Source organism: Gekko japonicus, unplaced genomic scaffold, assembly GCF_001447785.1.
Source record: "Gekko japonicus isolate JY-2015 unplaced genomic scaffold, Gekko_japonicus_V1.1 scaffold1158, whole genome shotgun sequence".
Classification (NCBI taxonomy): Eukaryota; Metazoa; Chordata; class Lepidosauria; order Squamata; family Gekkonidae; genus Gekko; species Gekko japonicus.
Genome location: NW_015164706.1, coordinates 305982 through 328280, shown reverse-complemented (window position 1 = coordinate 328280; position 22299 = coordinate 305982). Strand labels below are relative to the sequence as shown.

The 22299-nt window shown below is 49.6% G+C and overlaps 1 protein-coding gene across 1 annotated transcript in view; it reads left to right on the top strand.

Moving 5' to 3' along the window:
* Window positions 1-16008, top strand: part of BCL2L14 (BCL2 like 14) — a 29821-nt gene extending 13813 nt beyond the window's left edge. The window contains exons 2-6 of the mRNA XM_015409517.1: window positions 4970-5391; window positions 11073-11267; window positions 12299-12369; window positions 14402-14674; window positions 15917-16008. Coding sequence (XP_015265003.1) covers window positions 4977-5391; window positions 11073-11267; window positions 12299-12369; window positions 14402-14674; window positions 15917-15958 — 996 coding nt within the window. The 5' untranslated portion in view covers window positions 4970-4976 and the 3' untranslated portion in view covers window positions 15959-16008. The remainder of the gene's footprint in view (window positions 1-4969; window positions 5392-11072; window positions 11268-12298; window positions 12370-14401; window positions 14675-15916) is intronic.
* The last annotated feature ends 6291 nt before the right edge of the window (window positions 16009-22299 follow it).

The window sequence follows — 22299 nt, the reverse complement described above, 5'->3', positions numbered from 1 at the left end:
GTGGGAAGAGGTTTCCCGCTGACACTGAGCTTAAGTCCCACAAACGGTTATGGTTCTGGGCGAGCATCCTGAACCCACGTTAGAGAGTCCACATGTGTCTAAGCAGGGATCATTTCCTGCAGGAGCGCACAGGAGCGGAGCTCCGGCAGTAGAGAGCCCAGGGGGCGGGCACATGCAACAAGCCCCCCTGCTCCCAGCAGCCCTCAGTCAGAGCAAGAAGCAACCAGGTAAATTGCAGAGCTTCCCCCAGCCCCCTGGTCCAAAACAGTTAAGTGGCACCTTTAAAAACAAGTTTTATTCAGGTACAAGCTCTCCCTCCTCTGCGAGGACAGATCTGCATGTCCCTCCCCCAATAGCTAGCAATCCAAAACAGTCCAGTGGCACCTGAGCGGTGGGTGTTGCCTTCTGACACACGTCTGGTGATGTCAGGGGGTGTGGCATATGCAAATAAGTTATGCTAATGAGCTCCTGCGCCTCTTTTTCTACGAAATGACCCCTGTCTAAGGATACATGTGCAAGAGAGCCCATGCGGCAACACTGTCTGTGCTGCCTCCCCCTTCATACTTTCTAGGGAGTAAACCATCACTTCCATTGCAAATAGGGTGGGGGGTGTAGTCTCTAGCTAATCCAGTCCATGACATTCTGGTTCCCATCACTTTTCACATTGTGACTCCCATGATGAGCCTGTAACCAGTGGCCCATTTTGAAACTCCTAGCTTTATTTTCTGATCAGTTGTGCCTGCCACAAACAGACAACTACAGCTTCCATTGCAAATAGCGTGGAGGTGTGTGTGTGTGTGGGGATGTTAATGTAATCCAGTGTCCTTCAGTTTTTGCACAGTCATGATCATTAAAATGTGGAATTCACTGTGGGAGGATGCGGTGATGGCCACAGGAATAAGCAGCTTTAAAAGGGGATTAGGTAGATTCATGGAGGATGAAGTCTGTTAGTGGCTACTAGCCATGGCGACTGAGGGGAACCTCCACATTCAGAGGCACTAAGCCTCTGAATCCCAGAACCAGGAGGCAACATCAGGGGAAGACCTCGGCCTCTATGCCCTGTTGTTGGCTGTCCAGAGGAACTGGTTGGCCGCTGTGTGAGACAGGATGCTGGACTAGATGGACCACTGGTCCAGGGCTCTTCAGATGTTCTTATGAAGGCCTGAGATTCTATGCCCTATTGTTGGCCCTCCAGAAGAACTGGTTGGTCACAGTGTCAGACAGGATGCTGGACTAGAGGAACTGCTGGCCTGATCCAGCAGGGCTCTTCTTATGTTCTTATGAAGGCCTGAGCCTCTATGCCCTGTTGTTGGCCCTCCTGAGGAGCTGGTTGGCCACTGTGTGAGACAGGATGCTGGACTGGATGGACTGCTGGTCTGATCTAGCAGGGCCCTTCAGGTGTTCTTATCAGGGGAAGGCCTCAGCCTCTCTGCTCTGTTGTTGGCCCTTCAGAGGAGCTGGTTGGCCACTGTGTGAGACAGGATGTTGGACTATATGGACAATTGGTCTGATCTAGCAGGGCTCTTCTTTTGTTCTTATTTTGTCACTCATTGTTTATTTTCTGTTTAGTTATGCCTGCCACAGGCGTGTGCGTGCACATACACACGCACAGAAGCACACATACTTTTGTTGTTATAGATAGGTACTAGGAAACTGCTGGCCCTTGTTTCACAGGGATGCTTGGATCAAATGGGAAGCTTTTGGAGGGTGTTGCACTATCAGACTCCGTGCCTGTGAGGGTGACAATTCCTTGCCTGTGGACCAGGAAGGAGCCTGGGGCAGTCCCGTTACGAGTTTATGGCAGCAGCCCTAGCCATTTGCAAATCTGCAACTAAGACGCACCATGAATCAGCCATGGGTGACTGTAAACCCTTGCATTTTTACTGCTTGGTACAGGGCACAGCAAAGCGGAAAGAACAGCAAGAGCATCTTCTGCGCAGTCTTGGTATCTTTACCGATTAGCTGGGCGTATTGAGGCTGAGCATTTGCACAAGGCATAGCAGCCCTCTAAAGACGCGAGGCCTGAGCATGGGCCTGCTGGGTGTTCTGAAGACAAATCAAAGGGACGCTTGAGCGGTTGACTTCTCTCTGACCTGGCCCCGTGTTCTCCACCTGCTGCCTGGAGCGTTTGTTCACCCCCTGCAGGGCACGTGAGCAGATGGAGGATAATGTTTCCTTTAAAAAGAATGTAACAGATACCAAATTGAGTTGATATTGAATTGGAAAAGCTGCAGCTACACAACAGTTGCATCTCACTTTTAGCAACATTTCTGATTGGAATAGATGTTGCACAGGGATAAAAGCAGGGGTCATTTCCTGCAGGAGTGGAGCTCCGGCAGTAAAGAGCCCAGGGGGCGGGCACATGCAACAAGCCTCGCCCCCTGCTCCCAGCAGCCCTGGGCCACAAGGAGCAAGAAGCAGCCAGGTAAGTTGCAGAGCCCCCTCCCCCCCCCGATAGCAATCCAAAACAGTCCAGTGGCACCTTTAAGGCCAAGGTTTATTCAGGTACGAGCTCTCCCTCCTCTGTGAGGGCAGATCTGCGCGTCTCCCCCCCCCCACAGCTAGCAATCCAAAAGAGTCCAGTGGAGCCTGAGTGGTGGGTGTTGCCTTCTGACACACTCCCAGTGACGTCAGGGGGCGTGACATATGCAGATAAGTTATGCTAATGAGTTATGCTAATGAGCTCCTGCGCCTCTTTTTCTACGAAATGACCCCTGGATAAAAGGGAAGCAGCGTTCAGTGCGCCTCAGCATGCATTTACATGCATTTGTGCTGAAGTCTGATGTCCTTCTGTCCCTGCTGGTTAGAAAGTCCATGCCCAGAATGGCAGGAGAAGAAATGCAGTGAACTGGATAAAGCAGCCACTGTAAGCTTTCCCGTTTTACCTGGACAGGGAATTCAAGACATTGACCAAGGTCCCAAGTTGCCAGTTCTCAGCAAGGAGAATTCCTTCCTGCACCCTAGCTGTATCCTTACATTCAGATATAATCAAATCTTTTTAACCTCTGACAACAGCAAGATCAAGTTGCCAATCTCCAGGTAGTACCTGAACTTCCCCCAGAATTTCATCCCCTGGAGGAAATAGCAGCTTTGGTCGGCTGACTCTATGACTGCGATCACACAGTCTAAATAATCCATTTTCAATTCACTTTCAAAGCACTTTCCAACTGGATTTTACTGCGTGAACTTGCAACATCCAGTTGCTTTATCAGTCTAAGATATCACAAGTTATTTGATCCCTCTGCAACCTGACCTTATTCTTTTAGATCATTGGAATGAATGCCCTATTCCTAAGCTTAGACAGGACCTTATTTCAGTTTTACTGACGGCTGCTAAGGTGGTTATGGCCAGTAGTTGGAAGTCCCCCAGTAAACTGCTACTTTCCTCATGGCGTTTAAAAATATGGGTCTACTGTATTATGGATAAAATACCTGATGTAATTGCCAGTGCGAATCTTCCCTATAAGAAATTGAATCTTCATTTGAAATGGTTTCCTTTTCTTGAGTATATGTTTAATGCTGGGTCATCTAAATTCAAAGTTCCCAAAAAGTATTATGAAGTATTTCACCATATGTAAACTACATTGCATTTCTTGCTTGTTAATGTATTGACCAAGTTCAGTTCCAATGCTGATATATGTATTGATTGTTTATTACTGTTTAAAATAAAAAAAGAAATTTGAAAAAGAAAAATAACTTGTCAATAAGCCCAGGGTTCCAGCCAATGTTCCCTCTAAACTGTGGGGTCTTGTGAGCAAAAATTCTACTTCATGAGCTACTGGCATTACAGTTGTGAGCCAGCGATTTGGCTCCTGCATAAATTAGTTGGCTCTGGAGCCATTCTTCCTGAGCTAAGACAAAAATCTGTGAGCCGGAGGCTAAAAACCTGTGAGCTAGCTCACACTAACTCAGCTTAGAGGGAACACTGGTTCCAACCAGGTTCCAGCCTTGATCCACCAAGCACCATCGTGGCCACCAGCAAGCATGCAGCCCCAAACAGAGTTACACTCTTCTAAGTCATCTCGATGGGCTTGGAAGAGCATAACTCTGTTTAGGAGGGCCTGTCTTTCCCCCATCCCCCATGTCTTCAGCAAGGGGTCTGGCAGCCAATGCTCCCTCTAAGCTGTGGAGTCTTGTGAGCAAAAATTCTGCTTTGTGAGCTACTGGCATGAAAGTTGTGGGCGAACGATTCAGCTGCTGCATAAATTAGTCGGCTCTGGAGCCATCCCTCCTGAGCCGAGACGAAAATGTGTGAGCCGGAGGCTAAAAAGCTGTGAGCTAGCTCACACTAACTCAGCTTAGAGGGAACACTGCTGGCAGCCCTCGCTATTATTTAGAAGACACAGAGGAAGGAGCAACATGTCAACTTGGCCAGGGAAGCAAAACAGATGAAACATTTTGAGCTGCATCCAACCAGCTTCTCTGCTGGCCAAGAAGGAAGGAGGGGGCCTCCTTCGACTTCCCCAAAACAGCTATGCTGGGGATCATGGGACCTGGATGGACAAGAGCCGTGGGCGTCAAGGGCTGTAGTAAAGAGGGGGACTGGATGAGACTGAGTGAAAGAGCTGAGTGGATCCAACCCCTTGGGCTGCCTCAGATTTTCCCAGTTTTGCAGCATGGTGTTGTAGTTAAGAGTGGTGAACTCTGCTCTGGAGAACTGGGTTGGATCCCCAGCTCCTCTGCATGGTGCCTGCTGGGTGACCTTGGGCCAGTTCCAGTTCTCTCAGAACCCACTCAGCCCCATCTGCCTTTCCAGGTGCCTGTTGTGGGGAGAGAAAGGGAATGTGCCTGTAGCCCACTTTGTGACTCCTTAAGGTAGAGAAAAACGAGGTATGAAAAGCTCCTTCTAAACTTGTTATCTCTCCACTCCCATCTAGCAAAAGGCTGCAGAGGAATTCCAAGCACTGTCCCAAGACAAAGGATTTCCTGTAAATGTTGACAAGGGTAATTGAGGAATTTTATCTTTGCAGGTGCAATATGAGTTTCGCCAATTTTTCCAGTATGGAAGAAATCCCTTTGGAGGACGAGGACAGAACCAGCATAGAGTACAGGGTGCTGATGGCTTACGCCCAGCGCCGGCTCTCTGCTAGCAAATACAGCCAACTTCTAGAAGGGGGAGCCAAGGGCCAGGAGGGACCAGGGGCCACCCCAGCAGAGCAAGGAAAGGCAGCCCAAGAGAAGCCTCCTGAGGACCTCAAACCTACGGCTAAAAGGAAGAGCCAAAAGAAGAAGAAGAAGAGGGAACGATCCAGCTGGAAGCGCCTTTTGGTGCCATCCTGTCTACGGGGGCAAACGAGAGGGAGCTCTAGGAAGAGTGAAGTGAACGGGAAGCTGCCAGAGTATCAGGGAGGCGCTAGAATAAAACCCACCTCTTTTTCAACAGAAGCACAAGGTGGGTTTAGTTTTCCTTCTTCTTTTTTGTTGCCAGTGGTTAAATACTGAAGCCATGATCAAGCCACAGTTTGCGCCCCATCCATCTCAACAACAAAGTTTTAAAATAGGTCCTTAACTCTCTACCACTGAAATCAACAGAACCTAGAACCCCTTAACAAGGGCTGGGCCACAGCCTGAACAGGAAAACAAGAGGGCTTCACCCATCACCAAGATGAAGGAAGGCCAAGGCCAAATGCCGATGGGGGCAGCGGGAAGGTGAAGTTCACTATACAGATACCTATGTGTTTTCCATGCAGCTTCACCAATAGGCTTGCCACGTCCCCCCGGAGGACGGGGAAACCCTGCCCCAGAGGCCCATTACCTGCCGCCGGTGGATCGGGCCCTGGGGGGAACCCCACCCCCAAAGCACGTGACGTGCCCGATGTCAGCATGTCACCCGGAAGTGACGCAGCCACGCCGGGCACGGCCGCATCACTTCCGGGTGACGTGGTTGCGGCGCCCGCGCGTGCGCTCCCAGACCAGAGCTGGAGTCCCCCGCTGTACATACAGCAGGGACTTGGCAACCCTATCACCAAGTACTTGTGTTTATATAATTAGAGGGTTTTTCAATTTAGGTAGTGTTAAGTCACTCGCTTAACAAAGTAGTCGGAGAGTGATTCAGCAAAGATTCAGCTTTATTCAACAACTCAAACACAACTCCAACACAGATCAACATCTGGTAGCCAGAACAGCTTTTACATTGCAGCTGCCCTGCTTTTAAATTCTCCCAGCTAATGTAGCCACGCCTACTGTACAAATACCAGCCAATAAGGTTGCATACATAAGGACCAATCACGGACATTGCCGCTCAGGGAACTTGTTGATAGTGATTGGTTAGGTGCTTCCTGGGCTAGCAATGTGATTGGACGTATTTGGATCCTAGCCCAGGACGAAGCTTAACATAGCATTTCAATTAGATGTTTTCATAACACATTATGCATTCAATCGCAGCTTATTGAATACATTACAGGTAGCATCCTCCTCACGTGTGCGTCTTCATTTATGTTTCTTCTAAAGGTGGTTTTAGTATTTTGATGGCTTTAATATGATTTATCGACGGTCCTTGATCTGAGTCCAGTAGCACCTTAGACACCAATGAGATTTTCGGGTTATAAGCATTTGGGAGCCAAAGCTTTGACTCTTAAAAGCTTCGACTCAGATCTTGCCGGTCTACAGTAGACTCACATGACTAACCTCTGAAGCTATTAATGTATCTTCTGTATCCCGTTTCAGATCCCCAATGAAGTTGTCATGCAAAATGCATAGGAGCTTTTTTAGTATCCATATAATAACTGTTCCCTTTCCCACTGCACCTTCAGCATTTGGCCTTGCCTATTAACCCCCTGGATGCCAAAGCCATGGCAGAGAGCTCTTGGAAAGAATTCCTCAGCTGACTGCCACCCGTGGGGCTGGATGAGTGCCCTCTCTCTCCCGGGGGTTCTTCTCCCCAGTGCTACAGAGCAGGGGTCATTTCCTGCAGGAGCGCACAGGAGCGGAGGTCCGGCAGTAAAGAGCCCAGGGGGTGGGCACATGCAACAAGCCCCACCCCCTGCTCCCAGCAGCCCTCAGTCAGAGCAAGAAGCAGCCAGGTAAGTTGCAGAGCTCCCCCCGGCCCCCTGATCCAAAACAGTTCAGTGGCACCTTTAGGTTTTATTCAGGTACAAGCTCTCCCTCCTCTGTGAGGGACAGATCTGCACGTTCCCCCCCCCCCAATAGCTAGCAATCCAAAACAGTCCAGTGGAGCCTGAGCAGTGGGTGTTGCCTTCTGACACACTTCCAGTGAGGTCAGGGGGTGTGGCACATGCAAATGAGTTATGCTAATGAGTTATGCTAATGAGCTCCTGCATCTCTTTTTCTACGAAATGACCCCTGCACGGTTGAGAGCTTGTGTCCATCCAGGCTCATGCTCAGGGAGTCCACATTCAGTTGACTTGTCACACTGCCCTTTCCTGGTCTGGATTCCCTGCTTCAGCCAGAAAATTATGTGAGTGATTACAGCTCACATCTTTTGCCGTGCAGTCTAATGGATAGATTAGGTCGGTGGTCCCCATTGTGGCTGTTTTGCTTTGAGAAGTTCCCTGGCTGAGGTGCAAGAGGGCTTTCAGAAGGGCCCAGGAGGCATCACCTTTGTGCCTGCAGGGAATAGTCACTTGGAAACAGGAAAGTATCTGGCTTAGCCAGGGGTCATTTCCTAGAAAAAGAGGTGCAGGAGCTCATTAGCATAACTCATTAGCATAACTCATTTGCATATGCCACACCCCCTGACCTCACCAGAAGTGTGTTAGAAGGCAACACCCACTGCTCAGGCTCCACTGGACTGTTTTGGATTGCGAGCTATGGAGGGGGGGGGACGGGGGAGGGATGCACAGATCTGCCCTCACAGAGGAGGAAGAGCTTGTACATGAAGGCGGGCCGGGGGGGTGGGGGCTCTGAAACTTACCTGGCTGCTTCTTGCTCTGACTGAGGGCTGCTGGGAGCAGGGGGTGGGGCTTGTTGCATGTGCCCGCCCCCTGGGCTCTTTACTGCCGGAGCTCCACTCCTGTGCGCTCCTGCAGGAAATGACCCCTGGGCTTAGCGCCTTTCTCTCTTTTGTGGAGGCCCCCAGCATTTTGCCCTTGGCCCTATTTTAACGACAGTCACTGACCGTTCCCATTCCAAAAGTGCTCGTAGGCTCAGCAAAGCTCAGTACCCCCTGGGTCCAGGTGAGCCAGGGGTGCCAGCTCCAGGCTGGGAAATACCTGGAGATTTGGGGGGTGGAGCCTGAGGAGGGCAGGGTTTTGGGAGGGGCTTCAGTGGGGCGTAATGTCATAGAGTCCGCCTTCCAAAGCAGCTGTTTTCTCCAGGGGAACCGATCTCTGTCACTGGAGACCAGTTGTAATCCCAGGAGATCTCCAGCTGCCACCTGGAGGTTGGCAACCATATGGGCGATGAGGGCTCAGTTTTCTCCCCCCCCCCCTTATTATTCTCTGCCTCTCAGTCTGAGCAATCTGATAGTGATCTTGTGTGGATAAGATGGAACAGGCTGCCGAGACCCTTGGAAGAAAGCGGTGATGATGCGTAATTAATCATTGCTTCATCGCCATAATCATAGACACAATATGAAGGTTAAAAGGTGCAATCCACTACAAGTACGGGATTCCCAGGTGGGAGAAGGGAGGTCGGGGCTGGCTCTCAAGACACGCCCATCACTCCATGCCTGCAATGCCACACGTTGGCTTTCACATATGAATCGGCCTAACCGAGCCCCACAGACAGAAGGGTGTGTGTGACTGGGGTATCAGGCAGTGAACGTAGTGGGCAGCAGGGCTCCCTCTAAGCTGTGGAGTCTTGTGAGCAAAAAAAAATTTCTACTTTGTGAGCTACCAGCATTAAAGCGGTGAGGGAGCGATTTGGCTGCTGCACAAGTCAGTTTGCTCTGGAGCCCTCCTTCCTGAGCGAAGACAGAAATGTGTGAGCCGGAGGCTATAGAGCTGTGAGCTAGCTCACACTAACTCATCTTAGAGGGAACACTGGGTGGACAGTTGATGATACATTTGACAGGGTATGGGAGGTGGCTGGAGATTTGACGGTGTATGGGAGGTGGTCGGATGGTGACTGGAGATTTCCTGGGATGATCTTCAGGTGACAGAGATCAGTTCACCTGGAGAAAACGGCCACTTTGGAAGGTGGATGCTATGGCGTCATACTTCCCTCCCTAAACCCCGCCCTCCACAGGCTCCACCCCAGATCTCCAGGTGTTCCCCAGCCCGGACCTGGAAACCCTAGGCAGGGAGCACCCCGCCCCAATCACCAGGTATTTCCCAACCTGGAGTTGGCACCCCAGCCACATCAGCACACCGACTCCGAGAGAGAGAGATGTACCTTCCCATCCTTTTGCACCATCAGTAGTTTTCTCTTGGACCCAGGACAGGGTTCAGTATTCTGGCCCGTGTGCCTTTCAGCAATCCCCGTCTAGAAGTGCCTTCCATTAAAAGCGGAAATAAAAGAGCCCTTGAAAGAAAGTGAATAGTGTACAATGCTAGCAGAGCTTGGTCTTAAAACCCAATGTGAAATAAATATGGTAAAGGCAGTTCTAACATTCTTAAGGGAGGGCACTCTAAGAAGAGGCAACTATTTATATTAAGGATCAGTCCACTAAGTCCAAGACCTTCACAAATGACTTGTGTAGGCTTACTGAAGTCTAGCCAAGCAACCATATTCAGTCCCCCACCCACAAATTCCCCGCCCCTTCCTCGAATTGATGATTAACCACACAACAAGACTCAACAGCTCAACATTCATCTCCACTTCCAAGGCATTTCTGTTGTTCTGTTAGGTGGCCTGTGGATTCCTCCCAACACCCTTGACAAATAATTCCAAGGGGGGCTGGGGGGAGCTACTGGAATAAAACCACTGTATTACCCCCCTAACCAGGGAAGCAGTTGGCCCCACCCTCTCATTGCTTAGATGCTGAGCCTCTTTGGCTGTTGCTTGCCTTCTATGTTTCATCTAACATAGGACCTCTCCTCTCTCTCTCTTACCTGGGCTTGGAACTGTAGCAAGTTACCATTTTTGAAGTTATTCTGTTCACAATAAGTTAAATGTACCTACATGAATATGTCATGTAAGATGTGCTTCTATTTTTGAAAGTACAATTTCTTTCTCCTGTTACCATTGGAGTCAGGTCATCTTTGTAATTTGTTTGAACAGCATTTTCACCTTAACTGGGAAATGTGGAGGATCGGGGATACTGCGAGAAAGCTTCCATGCTTCCAAGTCAAATGATACTTTAAAAAAATCATTTAACCCAATACTTCAAAGGGTTCACCCTAAAGCAAACATTTTAGCCTCTCTACCTCTACTCAGCATTTAAATGTTTGGTAGAAGACACTCCGTCAGTATTCACGAGACCACGGGTGCCTTAGGCCAAATCAAGGCATTAGTCCATCTAGCTTGGTGCTGCCTACCCAAATTGGCAGGGTCTTTCTAAGGAGAATCTTTCCAACTGTGCTACCTGAGATGCCAGAGACAGAGACCTTCGGGATGCAGAGTGGGGGCTCTGCCACTGAGCTGGACTCCTGCCCAAACAGGTCCACCCTTGGGGTCAAGTGGTGTCTGGAAAGCTTTGTTCCACCAGGATCTTGAAAGTGCTCTATCTTTGCGAAGGCAGCTGCTTTGGTCTGTCTTTCCAGGCTATTTGTGTACATAGAGAGCCAGTTTGGTGTAGTGGTTAAGTGCATGGAATCTAATCTGGGAGAACCGGGTCTGATTCCCCACTCCTCCACTTGTACCTGGCTGGATGACCTTGGGCAAGCCATAGTTCTGTCAGAGCTGTCCTTGAAAAAGAGCAGTTTCTGTCAGAGCTCTCTCAGCCCCACCTACCTCACAGGGTGTCTGTTGTGGGGAGGGGAAGGGAAAGGAGTTTGTAAGCCGCTCTGAGACTCCAAGTGAAGGGCGGGGTATAAATCCAATCTCTTCTTCTTCTACATACAAGGAGCAGCCATGCACTCAGCCCCCTCCATGGCGTCTAGCGGGGCATCCCTGTCTCCTGTGAGGGTGGTGCAAACTGTGTATGTACCTGAATAAAGCATCAGCTGGAAAAGAGAACCCTTCCTAGTCTGATTCTCTGTGTGTTTGTGTGTCTTTTTTTTTTTTTTACAGAGGATTCGGACATTGCTCGTGTGGCGGACAAGCTTGCTGAACTAGTCGATAATTCCAGGTCTCGCTCCAAAACAGAAGGTAGAGGATTAGTCCGTACGCTGAGCCTCGAGGAAGATGGCGGAGGGGCCTCCAAAATTGTGCTTGAAGGGCCCTCCAGAGTTGTGCCTCAAGGTCCTTCTGAGGATGATGGAAAAGGTAACCCCGCCTCCCCTCACAATTCGGCTATCGCTCACTCCTGCAGAGCTCAGGTTTTAAAGTTCGCTGCTGCCAGGCCGCCTTTCCTGTAGATTCACATGCAGGAGAATTCCTGTGCCCTGCAGCGGATCTGGTACATGGGTGCAAGTGCCCTCGCCTCTGGCCCATTGGCCAAGCACCTGGAGCCTCCCTGTTGTCCCGTGATCCGGTCGCACAGGCCCCTTACATTTTCAGAGGTGTCTTGATGCGCAGCATGCCCTGGGAAGGCCTGTGGTCAGGGGTACGGTCTTTCAGGGAGGCTTGTCTGGCCTAACTGAGCCTGATTTGCTTCCAAGGAACTGCAGTTTGGAAATGAGGCCACCAGGGGGCAGCTGGGGCAGGCCCGGTAAATAACGATAAGACTCAGTGGTTTAGCCACTCCTCCAGTCTCTCCAAACTAACGGAGAAGGGAGAATCGGCAAAGAGGAGGCCTCTTGGTGGGGTGAGGTGATGACTGGAGACCTTCCGCTATTACAACTGATCTCCGGGAGACAGATCAGTTCACCTGGAGAAAATGGCCGCTTTGGAAGGTGGATGCTATGGCGTTATACTTTGCATGTTAGGCCACACACCCCTAATGTAGCCAATCCTAATGAGTTTCTGCTGTTGGGTGTGGCCTATTATGCTAATGAGTTTCTGCTGGGCGTGGCCAACTCAGGAGCCAGCCGGAACTCCGTTCCTGCACGTTCCTGCCCAAAAATAGCCCTGCTTCCCTCCCTAAACCCCGCCCTCCACAGGCTCCACCCCAGATCTCCAGGTATTTCCCAGCCCGGACCTGGCAACCCTAGGCAGGGGGCAAAGGGTAGTGAGGAAATATAAATGGGGGCACATAGGAGAAGTACGTGATTTTCTCCATTTGTTTAAAAAGTCTGCCAACAAGCTCTACGAATTACCTCCAAGCATACAATTTTGTTTGTTAATTTAGTGACGATTTATTTGACATGAGTTCGAAATTAGCCAGTGTAAGGTTTATTCTCCTGTCTCTTTGCCAGACAATGAAGAAAAGATCATTGACACAATAATTGCCTTGTTAAGAAAAACAGGAGATGACCTAGAGAAAAAGGTAAGTCATTTTGGGAAGGCGCTTATTTCTCTACGATCTTTCTTGGCGAGCAGGGAATCCTAACGCTCACAAGCCGGAAGATCTTCGGTCTCTTTTTGTTTTCATACACTCCATCAGGCCTGTCTTTTCCACGCTTCCCTTTTCGCAAAGCTTTATAAAAGAAGGCTTCCCTTGAATGGAACAAGGACAGCAGTTGGTGGAACTGGGTCAGCCATCCTGTAGGGGTACTCTGCCAGACTTTTACCAAGAACATGGTACTATGCAGTGTTCCCTCTAAGCTGAGTTAGTGTGAGTTAGCTCACAGTCTTTTAGCTTCCAGCTCACACATTTTTGCCTTAGCGCAGGAAGAATGGCTCCAGAGCAAACTAATTTATGCAGTAGCCAAATCACTCGCTCACCACTTTAGAAGAAGAAGAAAAGATTGGATTTATACCCCGCCCTTCACTACCCAAAGGTGTCTCAGAGCGGCTTACAAACTCCTTTCCCTTCCCCTCCCCACAACAGACACCCTGTGAGCAATGCTCCCTCTAAGCTGTGGAGTCTTTTGAGCAAAAATTCTACTTTGTGAGCTACTGGCATCAAAGTTGTGAGTGAGCGATTTGGCTGCTGCGTCAATTAGTTTGCTCTGGAGGCATCCTTCCTGAGCTAAGACGAAAAAGTGTGAGCCAGAGGCTAAAATGCTGTGAGCTAGTTCACACTAACTCAGCTTAGAGGGAACACTGCCTGTGAGGTGGGTGGGACTGAGAGAGCTCTTCACAGAAACTGCTCTTTTTTCAAGAACAGCTCTTATCAGAACTACGGCTTGCCCAAGGTCATCTAGCAGGTACAAGTGGAGGAGTGGGAATCAAACCCGGTTCTCCCAGATTAGAGTCCGCACAGGGAAAAGAATCTTTTTCAAGTGCTCTGTGTGTGTGTGTGTGTGTGTGTGTGTGTTAAGTACCGTCAGGTTGCTTCCAACTTGTGCTGACTCTATAAATTAATGTTCTCTCGAACGTCCTGTTGTTAAAAGCCTTGATCAGGTCTGGCAGAGTGAGGGCCTTTGTGGCTTCCTTGGTTGAGTCAATCCAGCTCGTGTTGGGCCTTCCTCTTTTCCTGCCTCCTTCCACTTCTCCCACCGTTATTGTTTTTCCCAGTGACTTCTCATGATGTGACCAAAGTTCGATAGCCTCAGTTTAGTCATTTCAGCTTCTGAGGGGAGAGTCCGGGGAGTCCGTTTTGAGCTCTCTGAGGCCGTGTTTGTCCTGCCTCAGCGATGAGCATTCTGAGCATGTGTGTGCGCCCTGAACCAAAACCCTGACTGCTCACCATAGCCAACATTCTTACGGGGCCTGACAGCTTGTGCCGCCAACTTCTCTTTTGGCTCCCAGACTGCTGTGTGGAGAACAGAGCAAGCCCCAAGAACTCAGAAGTTGGCTGTCCCTGAGACAGATCATTGGCACAATCCTGAGTCAGAGGCGAACAGTTTAATTTTTTTGTGTGCCACAAGGTGGAGTCCCAGTAGCGTCCAGCCCGTTTTCACAGTTTTCGAGATTGGCTTGAGGACATCAGAGTGGCTGGACGCGTTTTCGCAAAGCTACGGGCCCCATGGCAAGTTGGCTGCTCAGAGTATTTTGTGGTGGTGGAAGACGAGTTGGTTTCCATCATTGGGACAGAGATAGGAAAACTGGATTTACTTTGAGACACATTCCGATTCCTGGCCTTGAAGCTGCGAACCCCACCCCCCACCCTGGTCATGAAATTAGTTGGGTGGCCCGTGGGGGGCAGGGTTACCAACCTCAAGGTGGAGCCTGGAGTTCTCTTGGCATTACAGCTGGTTTCCAGTCTACTGTGATCAATTCCACTGGAGGAACTGGTGGCTTCGGATGGCATCTATGACATTGTGTATCCATGGGGCTTCCTCTCCTCCCCAGACCCTGCTCTCCCCCAGGATCTCCAGATTTCCCAAGCCAGTTGGCAACCCTGGTGGTGGTGGGGAGAATGGCTCCCTCTGTACTCTCCCCACTCTGACAAATTGTTTTGTGTTCATTCCCAGATGCAAAAAGACGAGCGCTTCCGTTTGAGCTTCTGGGATTTGATGTCCTACTCCTTCTTCAGAAGAATCACAGATCAGTTCTTAGAGGTAGTTCCTGTGGACCCTATGGGAGACTCCGAGACCCACGTGCAGAGCACGAAAGTGGCTTACGTGATGGAGGTCACAACCAGACTCACTGCAGTAGACAACCATCCCATGAATCTCGTGTTGGGCTTTGGGACAAAGTACCTCAAGGAAAACTTCAGGCCTTGGGTCTGCAGCCAAGGTGGATGGGTAAGAAAGCCGGGTAGCTCAGCCTGACGATTCCCTTTCCCCACACACCTTTGATCTGTGATGGCTCTGGGGGCTGTGGCTGGTTCCTGGATGGGTGGGATTTTTGAGAGCCAGTTTGTTGCAGTGGTTAGGAGCACGGACTCTAATCTGGGAGAACCGGGTTTGATTCTCCACTCCTCCACGTGCAGCTCCTGGTGTGTCCTTGGGTCATTCATAAGTTCTTTCAGAGCTGTTCTCTCAAGGGCAGTCCTCGAAAGAGCTCTCTTAGCCCCGCCTACCTCACAGGGTCTCTGTTGTGGGGAGGGGAAAGGAGATTGTAAGGCTCACTGAGACTCCTTCGGGTAGTGAAGGGCAGGGTATAAATCCAATCTTCGTCTTCTTCAAGTCACAGCTGACTTATGGCAACCTGTGGGGTTTTCAAGGCAAGGGAGGTTCAGAGGCACAACATAATATCCAAGCATTCCTACTCATTCCCTGTTCCTAGCATTTGCCCTGACCTGGATAGTCCAGGCTTGCCAGATCTCTGAAGCGAAGCAGGGTCTGCCCTGGTTGTGTTTGGAAGGGCAACTGTCAAGGAATACCAGGGTCATGAGAGAATGTTGGTCCCCTCTCTCCCACATTTTCCTTTGAGCTCCCCAAAAGACTTTGAGCAGCACTTGAAACTCGGACCTCGGGGGACGGTGGCAAGCAGCTTCTGTCTGCAGAGCCATCACATGTGAAGGTGGGTGCCTTCAATAACATCACACCTATTTCTGTAGAGAACCTGAAGTCGATTTGATCAGTGCATTAGGAAAGCTGCTTTCCCTGTATTAATTGAGACTTGTACAAGTTGGGCACCCCCTGAGTGGAACACGGCTGCCTTAGCTATGCATTATGGTCTCTCTTGTGCTTGCCTGGGGCAGTGATGCTCTGTATTCTTGGTGCTTGGGGGGGGCAACAGTGGGAGGACTTCTGGAGTTCTGGTCCCACTGGTGAACCTCCTGATGGCACCTGGGTTTTGGCCACTGTGTGACACAGAGTGTTGGACTGGATGGGCCACTGGCCTGATCCAGCATGGATTCTCTCATGTTCTCATCCACCTGTTTTTGCAATCTCTTTTGTTACCTAGTGGGTCACACCTTGGGCCTGAATTGATACGCAGTGGTAGTTGTGAAGCTGGTCCCAGTGTTCCATTGCCTTGCTGAGGATCCCAAAGCATCCAGAATGGTACGGTATTAACGTGACTTTTCTCTTTGCTTTCAGGAAAAAGCCTTGGGATTATTGGACCAGGAAGAAGTGGAATAACGAAAGACTGTGCATTTCAGGAGATGGTTTCTTAATCTGTAACAGCCCGTTGGATGAAAGAGAAAGAGAAGGATGCATCTTTGGGAATGGATTCCCCCCCCCTGCCCCGCCCCATGAGATTTGTAGCACCGTCCTAAGTAGCCTTACACCCTTCCAAGCTCCTTGACTTCAGTGGACTTAGGAGGATGCGACTCTGCTCAGGATGGCACACTTGGTCGCTCTCCGGTGGCTTCTTGGCACCGCTAGGATGCTCGGTGTGTGCCCAATGAAGCTCCGTGTGCCGCTCTTCAGAAGAGGGGAGCGTATCTCACTGTGACGTTTTAGCTTTCAACTTAGCAAACTTTTTTTTGGGGGGGAAGAGAAACACCCCACCGGTTTTTCTCAATATGTGTTTATAAAGAAAAATAGCTGAATGAAGTTTTTTTTTAAAAAAAGCGGGCTGGAAACTGGAGGATGAAGGACAAGAGTGCCAGTTCTGGCATGAGGCTCTGAACAGCTGCATAGATTCCAGCAGCTGTTGTCCGTCCAGGTGACCTTTGGGTAGGTGAGGCAGAGAACGGGGAGGAACATCTGGTGGAGTTCTTGCTACTTCAGACCAAGTGGGCAAAACGGCATGTTTGAACGGAATACTGCAGAGGATTTCCTAGAATAGTCGTTCCCCGTGTCTTCTCACCTCCAGATAAATTTCCGCATGCAGGGAGATATTTACAGGGAAGAACGTTTGCTGGTGGAGATGTCTTACCTGCAGCTTGGGGGCGCAGTCCAGCAGGAGCTTAGCTGTTTGGTGCCCCAGGTCCTGTGATCCGGATCATGGCAGCGTCTCGGAAAACACTGGAACTCAGTTATGAGGAAAGCATAAGACCCTGAAACCGTTGCAAATAAATATAGAATATAAGCTAGTTGTGGGGAAGGGTAAGAGGGCCAGGAGCGAGCCGCTTTTGAAAGCCTGCTGAAATGCTCTCATTCTGGTTGCCAGGGTCATCTGAGCCTGTTGTAGCTCGTGTCATACTTGAAATGTTTGCGAGGGCTTCCAAGACTTGAAATCCCACACCATCAGAGACTCTCCTCTCCTTCCCTCTTTTCGAAAGGGTGGCGTTGTAATGCCATCTGCATTAGGGAGGGCAAGAGGGGAGGCCTCTGGCCAAAGCCGGTCCTCCTCACCTGTAGGGTCTGCCCCACCTGTTTCCAGCCCCGGGAGGGGCAACGAGGGCTGTGGAGGTTCCCGCAGCCATGATCCAAGGGCTTGCAGGCAGGCCTCTTGGGAAGGTCAGGTGATGGGGCTCGGGCTCCTCAGCTCTGCTGTAGGACTCTCTGTGGTCTTTCCAGGCATGCCTGTCCCCCCCCCCCCCGTTTCTTTGAGATTGTCTTGGCTGACAAGCAACAGGGTAGAGGGCGTAAATGTGTCAAAACTGATAAATGCTGAATATGTTTCAGGACCAGGCCCCTCTACTGTGAAGGAGGCTGCTCCTCTCTCATTTTCTGTCTGTCTGATTCGCCGGGTGAGTGCAATTTTTCTGTGGGTCCGTTGATGGCTGCGAGCACGCAAAAGCTCCCTCTAATGGGAGTCTAGCATTGTGTTACGTAACCCGGCAATGAAGAAATCCCTAGCGGGGCTCTCTTTGCTTAAAAGGGAGCGCTCAGCTGAGCTTCCACAAGGGCGTTGCAATTCATCTGAGGGTTTTTTCCCCTTATGGAGTTGAGCCAGCCAAGTGTAACTGATCACAACGCACCTTGATCAGTAATTCTGATCAGGAGGCATCGTGTCCTCTTGGCTTTGGTCTGGAGCTGGCTGGCAAGAATCCCGTCTCTACGGCTTTGCGCTGCCCCTTCGTGTGCAGCGAGGCAGGATGTGAGGCGGACGTGCCAAACTCACACTGGCTCCAAGGAGGGTGGTGGGCTGCAGCGGTCCCAGAAGACTCAGCTGTTTCTCATTCCACCCCCACGTTGCTGGGTGGGGACGAGAGGGATTTTCTTCATCGGGAGCCAGTACGGAAAGCCACTAGCCAAGAAAGCTGAGTTGTATCGAAGGCCTGCTTTTAATTTGATTTGGACTCGCATCATTAGTTAAATATCACAGTCTCTTGCTGTCCAGGAAGTGAGAAAGTAACTTTGGTGAAGAGCAGGCAAGACATGTTGAACTTGGAATACGTTCATCCTAGTGGACTAAACCATTTGATTGGCTGTTGCTTGTGGGTAGACTAACAAAACTGTGAAAGGAAATCAATTTGGATAGGATCATCAGCTGCTGGGTGAGACAGGCTGAATTCTGTCCCGATTGTGGGTTGGTTTTTTCCCCCCAAATTTACTCCTGCCAAATTAGTCAAGAATCTGATTCCAGGCCGCGCTTTCTGCCATTCTCTTCAACAGGTTTAGTTAGTCATATTTAAGAAGCACTCTTTGTTGTTTTTTAATGGTTGACGATGTTGAGACTTTGCAGCTCAGTGCAAATGCAAACGTCTCAATTTACGACTATCCCAGATGAAATGGGAGGCTGGAATTTCTTTCGTAGGTGAAGATCAGATTTAAGACTAGCGGGGGGGGGGGGCGGCTGTGCCACAGTGACCCACTTGAATGAAACTGTGACCATTTTCATTGGACTGATTGTACAGTTTGACCCTCTTTACTTTTGACAAATGTAATAAAAGAAAAAACACAGGAAGTGGCTGAGGTCTCATTCAGTGCGACGAAGAGCCAGACAAATATAAGGCGTCTGGCTCAGATATGGCCCGGAAGCCTCATAGAACAGGGAAAGTACCACCAAACTGCTAGCATTTATTTACTGGGCAATCAGTAAAATCACGGTCTCTCAGGTACTAGGCAGCTCCAGATGAGCAGGCCCAAACTCTGCTTCCGTTCAGCTGTAATCGCACTGGATCCTGGTTCCTTCCAGAACACCCCAAAGCTTCATCTAGGGCTGCCAGGCCTTAAGTGACCTAGCTGCAGGTTTCTTCTCAGGGTGAGAATGAGCCGTTTTCTGCTTTGCTTGACTGAAGCTATTTTGGTATTTGCTCCATGTGTAGATCCCTCAGCCTCCATCTTGCTGCAGGGATCTATATACCATGACAGATGGAACCGCCTCAGCACTTTGCTCTTGACCCCAAGGCCTCACATGATTGGAGAATATTCTACTGTTGCCTTATTTTCACTGGGGGTACACCTGGCCCTTGAAGGTTGGAAGCCAAGTCTTTCCACTGAAAAGAATGGCTTTTCGAATTTTAAAGGAGAGATTGGATTTATACCCCACCCTTCACTACCGGAAGGATTCTCAGAGCGGTTTACAAACTCTTTTTCCTCCCCCTCCCCACAACAGATGCCCTGTGAGGTAGGTGGGGCTCTTTCAAGGACTGCTCTTGGGAGAATGGCTCTGGGGGAACTTGTGACTGACCCAAGGTTACACCAGCAGCTTCATGTGGAGGAGTGGGGAATCAAACTCGGTTCTCCCAGATTAGAGTCCACGCCCCTAACCACTACGCCAAACTGGCTTCCCAACATAGTTCCAGATATTTCTGATATTTTTGGGTGGGAAAAAAGTATTGGAATTGGGAAGTATTGGCAAATCATTTCACAGTATGGGATGCTGCCAATCTGATACCAGAAATATTAAACAGTGTATGGATCTGGCATCATCCAATCGCACACTTTGAACCCTCCAGAGCCGCAATCCAGCCCTTTACTAGGCTGTGATCTACCCCTTCCCATGACCTTGCAAGGAGAACGGGAGCATGAGAGAGCTATTCAGTTTGTCAGTTGGTGGACTGATCTCATTTGGTATATTTTTGGGGGGAGAGCCAGTTTGGTGTAGTGGTTAAGAGTGCAGACTCTAATCTGGGAAAACCAGGTTGAAGTCCTCCCCCCCTCTTCCACGTGCAGCTACTTGTGTGACCTTGGGTCAGTTTCAAGTTCTCTCAGGAGCACTTCTGGAGAGAGCTCTCTCAGGATGTCTGTTGTGGGGAGGGGGAGGGAAAGGAGATTGTAAGCCGCTCTGAGACTCTGAGGGCAGGGTATAAATCCAATCTCCTCTTCTCCTCTTTAGGGGGCATTTGGGGGAAATACAGAGTCTGCTCCATTTGTTTTTTAACGGTATATTCCTCAAACTTTAGCTTTGGAGGATGTTAATTCATAGGGCTGCCATAAGTCAGAAGCGACTTAATGGCACTTCACACACACAACGACTCTCTCAACACTTAACAGAAACACTAACAGTGCCCTTCCCAACTTTCCAATATGGAATTAAAACGATAACTTTGCAAGTGCACATATAACACTCCAAAGCAATGATTCAGATGACCTTTGTAGCTCCGGGTCAACTAAGCTGAAAGCAGGTGGTTTTAGAAGCCACAAACGTTTTTTAGAAAAGTTTTAAAGGCACAGTTCCCCCATTGGATCATTAGGGGTCAAGAGCAGTTACGAATATACTCCATGCTTCAGCCCACCAAACGAGCAGCTCCATTGGGGAAATGTCCCTTTAAGGATGCTAAACGGAAAAAGTGGGGGTTTGGCTTGAGAAGCCAGCCTGTTCTCAGACGCTCCAGTCCTCAGCACAGAAGTTTGCACTGTATCGCCGCACCACAGGACTGTTGTTGAGGGAGGGGTAAGGAGAAAACTCAGACCCCATCTGCACCACAAGATATCTTATGCTTTCCAAGCTGAAAATCAGGACACATGTGGGACACTGTGTAGTAAGACTTGCGCCGTGTGGACTGCAGGGGTTAGATGTTCAGTGGTTAGATATGTACACCACACAGAGTTCGGTTTCCAAACGTCCACCATTTTGTTAACCAAAATCAAACCCCAGGATGCCATCGCTAACGTCTTCCACTCTTTGTTTTATTATAAAAATCAACATTTTTTTTTATTTGTTACAACTCCATGTATAGTAATAATTGAAAAGGTGGATGGGGAACTTTTTACAAGGTTTATATACACAGCTTGCAAGCAAAACATTTATAATACAAAAAAAAAGATTAGTGAGTGAACAGGGCTGACCAAATGTTGGTCATTATAACATAAATACATCCTCGCGAAGCTCCATCATACGGAAATTGAAGAAGATGAACACATTCGCTGGATTTTTTCCCCAAAAAGACAAGGACAAAGGAATTAAAGCTTATGGACATGGGGGAAATTATAAAAAAAATAAACAGATTAGAAGCAGCACCAGATCCTTCACTTACGAACAAGGCTTGTTCAGCTTATAACAATGGTACCCTCTTTATGTGAAGTTAGGCCTCCACGAGAAAGCAGGTATACGGCACCCCTTTAAATCTCCACTGCTCCTCCTGCAACAGAGGCAGCCCCCCCCCCGGTCTTAGCTGTCCCCCTCTGGAATGGATGCCGGAAAAATTTCATAAATGTATTTTACACTGACAGTATTTGGTCTGAGAAGTATTTAAGGCAAAAAAAAAAGTATCAAACTTTCAGAAGTCAGTAATCAGCAGATGCAAATACATTTGAGAAAAGAGTGCACGTGCAGGTTTAGGAATCAGTTTTCGCTGCAAAGTCCTTACACAGAAGGTTTTACCACCCCCCCCCCCAATTCCTATTAATAAATGTTTTTACTATCTTAAGTCTTAGGTCTTTTAGTATATTTTCATTCTTTGACATCTAACAGAACCGGAGGTCGGGGTGTGTGGGCCTGCCCTGGACTCCTCTGATTTCAGTGGGTGAGATGCACACCTAGCTTTCCCACCCCCACCCCCTCCAAGACCCCTGCAATTTAAAAGCACTTACGCCTGTAGCCCCTAAGCACACACGTTTCCGCACAGAGGAAATCAGCAGCAGTAGCTGCGAAGAGTGACGTGGAGCACCGAGACCACCAAGGAATTGCATCAGGGAAGGCAGCAGAGCGAGCAGAAGAGGCGAGCTAAGGAGAAGTGGGGTCCTCCTGTCTTTCTCCATCTCAGCGCAATGTACGTTGCGTCACAAGGCTGTAGGACGCTCACCCCCCTCTGAGGTCGCCCTCTTCATGCCCTCCAGGTACGCTTTCTCCTGGCTCAAGTGGTGCTGGGAGCCACTGCACCTCCTGCTGGCCACACATGAGCAACACCTCACACCAGGCCCATAGCTACAGTGGGGCATCTCGGGGCCCGGCCTCCCCACTTACCGCCAAGGACCCCTGACTTCCCATCCAGCCCAGGTGCTCCCTGGGGGTTGTGTGTGGGGGTGTGCACGGGGTGCCCCCTGACTTATTTAAAGGCCCCTCGAATTTAAAAATCCTGGCGATGGGCCTGCCTCACACACACGGGAGGAAGTGTGCAAATTTAAGCCACAAGCAAAGCACTGAAGAGGACATGTCTTGCTTATGCTGAAGGTGGGCCCCGCTCCACTTCCCCCCTCATCTT